Genomic DNA, 1,608 nt, shown 5'->3' on the forward strand with positions numbered 1-1,608 from the left:
TACTGTAATGCAGGTTGAATGGTACTCACCTATTGGCATCACAATACACAACATTCCAAGACAATAAAAGGGTTAAGCTTTCAGTCTTGCAAAACCCGAGCTTGTTTTTGGCTTTAAACACACACACACACACACACATACAAGTAAAAGTTAAACAGTGTAAAGTTATAAATCACACTGTATAATGAATACTCATTGTACGATTCAAATCTGTAGATTTTGTTTTAAAGTATGAACAAAGAGATTACAATTCTGAACTTGTTTTAAACGATAAACATACACTGATTACATGTTACATGTTTAAGGTTATAAATTCCACAAGAAAACCTTTATATACGTGTCACTTATATTAACATTTCTGTCTAAACAAACGTTATGTTTAGTAGCACAAATGTGATATGAAAATATTGGTATGCAAGAAGTTTGTATCAGAAACAAAAGTAGCTGAAAATCTTGCTGTGGCTGTACCTTTCTTAGAGAATTAGCAGCATTATGATAAATACAAGAAGAAAAATTTAATGGCTTTTGATAAACTCAATTTATACAAAATAAAGATTTATAGAACATGATACTTGCATTGTACTTAAAGTAACTCAAGATGAATGTCATAGTTTTCACATTTCTATTGGCAAAGAACAGAATACAAACAATTAATGAATAAAGGAAATTAAACATTTGTACAATCTGAATAACCTTAATACTTTCAGTAATAAAATTTAACATGCCGATAAATATTTAAGTAATCATGGGTTTTCTCGCCCTGTCATTAAGTTAGAACTATCATTCTTACTACTCACAAATCACTGGAAAATTTACCTTTGATGGTAATGGTCCATTCAATAAAAGCTTGCACGAGGAATGCTGTTGTAAACTGTCTTGATCATCAATATTCATCAAACGACCATTACTAGATAAAGTAAAGGACGAGGACTGAGAGAGATTTCCAGATGCACCACCACATAATACAGTACTGGACGGCAGAATACTAAGAACACTACTGGAGGGGAGAGAAGCTGCCGCAGATGAAGTGTTGTTGACAGCGGAAGGTGATGTAGGTTGAAATGAGTTCAAGTCAGTAGGAGGCGAAGACTGACTAACAGGAGATACTGGTGGAGTTGAACTAGGTGCAGAATATGATGAATTGCTATTGGACAAACTGCTACTACCAACAGAGTTGACCAGTTTACTTTCTAAACCATTGAGTCCTAAATATAAACACATTTTCATCAGTCCTCATACAACTAGATAACAGCCACGCACACATGCTTTAAATATAGTATTGTGAACCAAAAATATAAACTTAAACATCAACCTCATTTTTTTAATATTTAATCTTGTACCAAATAATAACCTTGAAAATTCAGGACTTCAATTTACACCCTGTTCATTAAGATAATTACAGAAAAAATACTGAACTACTTGGTGCTGATGGCTATCCCAAGTTTTTCTATTGCTCAGCAGTTACTTAATATAGTTGTGATTTTATGAAATTAGTAACATTAAGACTGGATTTAGTTCTAAACTTCTTCTATACTATCCAGAATTTTCAAATGAACATATCATAACACAATAGTTCTTTCCTCCTGAACACATCATAACACAATAGTT

The 1,608-nt window shown here is 32.5% G+C and overlaps 1 protein-coding gene across 1 annotated transcript in view; it reads right to left on the reverse strand.

Annotated features, from left to right (window-relative positions):
* Nucleotides 1–1,226, reverse strand: part of LOC106477131 (CCR4-NOT transcription complex subunit 3-like) — a 9,573-nt gene extending 8,347 nt beyond the window's left edge. Inside the window, exon 1 of the mRNA XM_013937722.2 lies at nucleotides 817–1,226. Coding sequence (XP_013793176.1) covers nucleotides 817–1,221 — 405 coding nt within the window. The 5' untranslated portion in view covers nucleotides 1,222–1,226. The remainder of the gene's footprint in view (nucleotides 1–816) is intronic.
* Nucleotides 1,227–1,608: the final 382 nt, after the last annotated feature.

The sequence above is a fragment of the Limulus polyphemus genome, unplaced genomic scaffold, assembly GCF_000517525.1.
Source record: "Limulus polyphemus unplaced genomic scaffold, Limulus_polyphemus-2.1.2 Scaffold12945, whole genome shotgun sequence".
Classification (NCBI taxonomy): Eukaryota; Metazoa; Arthropoda; class Merostomata; order Xiphosura; family Limulidae; genus Limulus; species Limulus polyphemus.